Here is a 4,162-nt window from a genome sequence, read left to right on the forward strand (position 1 = left end):
CGATCCCTGATCTGAATTATAAATGAGAATATCTCGGTATTTTCTTTGTTTGTCAAAGTATACTCGATCTACAGTTTTTGTTAGCATATGCAACCTAAATGGCACAATGATTTGTGTATAGCACAGACAATATATGTCATTCTAACGTAATATGATCCGAATGTCGAACCATCAATCAAATTAAATTAAATATATACCACAGTGCCAAAACACCAAAATACATTTTAGAAGTGCCTTTGACTCTGATCCTTACCGTATATATATAGTAGGAAGTATTATAAATAAATGATTTTTTTTTCATTCTTGATGCATATTCCATTTATTTACAGAATATATATGATCTAGATATTACGTTACTAGACCGTTGTACCATTCTGTACTCAGATATAACGTATCCAAATACCAATATATCAATCACCCCATTCTCACATGATAATAAAGAGATTAGTATAGACACATGTGACTAGAAATGAAGACAAATAATACATGTTTGATTGATGAAAGACTTTTGATTGCGGTTTGTTTCAACCAATGACCTAGCCTCTCTCGTAGACTGTCAGGTAAATGTCCATCATATTTATAAGCAATCTCTTACAGACTATTCGAGAATATTATTCATCAGATTGGACACCCAATTTGCGTACACTTCCTCTCATTTGAGACTGCAATATTGGTAGATTACTACTGTGAAAAAGAAAGCCTGCTTTAGAGGCAAGATATGGACATACACTAAGTATATTAGATGAATAAAAATACAACGCGTTAAATTGGTGTTATCTTTATTGAAAAAACACGAAATGCATAGGTTAGTGGTAAATCGTACAAATTAACAAACAGCCAAATGCGATACATGTTATGTACATTTAAGTTTTATCTAAAGGTGAATACAGTATAATTATGTAAAGACATTTAGACATAACAGAGATACCCAAACGAGTTTCCACAGCATCGTTTTGATAATAGTTACTTTAGTGAGCTTATAATTGTCAATAAACATTGAAACACGTTTCAGATTCTCTTTTATCATGATGCGCACATGTACATAAATGTAGAAACAAAATTACACAAAATTCTTATTAACTCATTCACCCATGAAGGAAGATTTGATTTCTTCTAATTCAAAGGTTGGAATAGTTAATTATAAAACTTCAGGGGTGAATGAGTTAAACCGAAAGCATTGATAAGTAAGCAACATATTGAGTCTACATGTGGTGTTAATACAAGCATGGAATACAATACACGGAGTGTTATTCAATATGCAATTATTTCGAAAATGTTAATAGACATATTAAAGTTTCAATTCAGAGTAATAAACTGTTATTAGGGCCTGTATTCATGAAACTTTTTTCAAAGCTTGAGCACAGAATCTGTGCATGAGCATGAGAACGGTTTCATGAATACGGGCCCAGGTGTATGCTTCGTGACACATATGTAAATTAATTCCAAATTAGTTTATCAAGATGTGCGGTAACCATCTTGTAGCAGACATTTATTTTGTTCAATACTGAACCAATTTAGCAATAAATATACCATGTAAAAAGGACATCACCGTCTCGTTATACTAAAAGTAAAAACTTCAAATTATAATAGCTGGACATTAAATGTAGAAATATACCTAAATAAAACCATCAAATTCAGCAAACTATACTTAAATGTCGGTAATCATACCACGGCAAGAGGTCATACCATAAGTAGGAAATAGAATAGAATAAAAAATAAGTCTAACATATCTTGAAGGTAGAACAGAGAAATGTTCAACCCTCGGGATGACGATTTGGTTGTGTATCCCTTTAGCCGAGAGTTGGATCACCAAATGCTCATCCAAAGGGTAGGATATTTCTCTGTCAAATCTTCAATGTAGGGGACGATTCTATAAAACCTATATAGCTTTCAACCATGGTACATTTTGTAAGCTAAAACGTTTATTCATAATAACTGGATTATCCGAATACGATGCCATGCAAATCTATCTATATTTGTGTTAACGTAGTTTAGCAGTTTAACAGCAAACTAAAAATATTGACGTTTACATTCGATTACGATTTCTGCACTTCAAATTAACATTATGTATATAGCATACAGTTCACAAGCAGCATTCAGGGCGAGTCCTCATTTTGCACAAGAAGGTTGTACTCCACATCCGGCTTTCTCTCCTCTTGCTTCTTCAGATTGGAGACCAACACCAGCAGATGTGTCACTGCGAGTAAGATGGAGACAAGCACTGCTACAAAACCCAACACCAGAAATCCGTAGCCTTGATCCGTTACCTTCATCATGGTATATATGTCTCCCAAACGCGATATCTGATGCAGTTGTTGCGCATATGCACCTAGTGTGACGCCCAGCAGTATGGCTGAAACAGTAAAGGAATATTATAAAATCGGAAATGATATTAAGATATAGCTTCGGCCGTAATTTGATAAAATGGTCAAAGACCACTTCAATTCAATGACAAGGGACATAGTCAATTCACAACCGGACCAACGAATTGGTCAATTAAACGTGTAACAAGTTACACATATTTTAAAATGGATTTTTGCCAAATTTGCCCATTTTCTTCTCTTTCAAGACGCTCTAATTTATGAATCCATCTCAAAATATCTATAAAGACGAATTATTTCTTCATAATAACTACATGTAAAACTATGACAACGTCCATGATAAATTGACCCATGAGAAATATATTGATATCAAGTATTACATGAAAATTTGTTTTTGTCTTTAAAGACCCAATCTTAATCAATGTTAGATTAATAAATCATTTAACCCAATTTAGCGTTCACACATTTTAAAATAACCATTATCTGCTAACTGGCAATGGATAGCCTACAATCTATTTTGAAACGGCATCTGCAGATTAGAGAAAATGAAATCGTTAAAATAGGACATATTGGTCTGGTTGGTAGCATATGCAATGCTTTTCTTTGCGGAAATGTTTCCTATACACAAACATACTCGCTAAAAACCTCATTGGTTCATACCTGCGACCAAGTGACTCAGAGCTGAACAGGTGACGACCAGTGGTTCCATCAGCCCTTCTTTCTCACGCATGCTTACAGATGACGTCTTAAGTGCGATGATGGCAAACACCAAAGCCAGAGTCACTTGTATCTCGAAACGAAGGGCCACAGTCCCCACTAGATCTGAAAAATTGAATTGAAATTTACCCTGTAGTTAATTAATTTAAATTTTTAAACATAATTAATTAAGTTTTTGATTGTCGATAACTAGGGCGGTTGTTGACATCTAACCACGGAGACCGGTTTAAAAACGATTTGCATCACGTTCGAGTTTCTCTCGAGGTACAGGCCAGGAATTACTGAGTTTACGTCATTTTGACAAAAACTGGATATATATCCGTATTGCATCCAAAATTAAAGTTGTACTGTATTCTTCGCCAATCACCATATAAACTGTATGTCTTTACCCCCGACTTATTGAATGAAGCTGCTAGGATGTGTTTTTCATTTTTAATTACATGTACCCAATAATGGGTACATGTTACAGTCTGAGCGTTATTTTATTGGTCAATATTTCAACGAAGACGTCATGCTGCAATGATGTACACTGACATCCTCTATTGTGACGTCATAATTCTCGTATTTATTGGCAATTGTTTCTCCGATCGAAAAAAAGGAATCATGAACTTCAGAAAGAGGCATATGGTTTTCAATATAATATGTTATCTGTTTATAATATATATCTTACTTTTTTAATGTTCAAATTGTAAAACCCTGTGTCCTTAAACAATGTGAAAAATACCTAAATAAAGTTAGGTACAGACTAACCACGATCACTAACCACAACTTTTTTGGGGAACTTTATATATTCTTTTTAAAAAAAATGCAATGCAAATGCAACGTATGTTAAGAAACGTGAATTGAAAGTATAATTAAACGAATAGTGTATGATTTCATTTTAATTGATATGTACCTCTTATTTCAGACATCTGTATATACTTTGTTATCATATTATACTTATATTAAAATGCCAATTGCACTATACATGAAAGCATAGACCACTCCACTTGGCTGCAGCGGCGGATCTCCAGACACCTATCTGGGGTGTGGGGTGTGGGTGTCCAAGTGGGGTAAAACTGTGAGGAAAATAGTGAAACTACATGATTTTTAAAGAAAATTATCGGGGGGGGGGGGGGGGGGGG

The 4,162-nt window shown here is 34.3% G+C and overlaps 1 protein-coding gene across 1 annotated transcript; it reads right to left on the reverse strand.

The window, feature by feature from the left end:
• Window positions 1-762: 762 nt before the first annotated feature.
• Window positions 763-3,143, reverse strand: LOC110444726 (the record flags this gene model as incomplete). Its single annotated transcript, XM_021489090.1, has 2 exons — window positions 763-2,353; window positions 2,982-3,143. Coding segments are annotated over 2 exons (419 nt in total), but the record flags the coding sequence as incomplete, so codon positions are not given.
• Between the last annotated feature and the right edge of the window lie 1,019 nt (window positions 3,144-4,162).

The sequence above is a fragment of the Mizuhopecten yessoensis genome, unplaced genomic scaffold, assembly GCF_002113885.1.
Source record: "Mizuhopecten yessoensis strain PY_sf001 unplaced genomic scaffold, ASM211388v2 hete_36166612, whole genome shotgun sequence".
In the NCBI taxonomy this organism is placed as follows: Eukaryota; Metazoa; Mollusca; class Bivalvia; order Pectinida; family Pectinidae; genus Mizuhopecten; species Mizuhopecten yessoensis.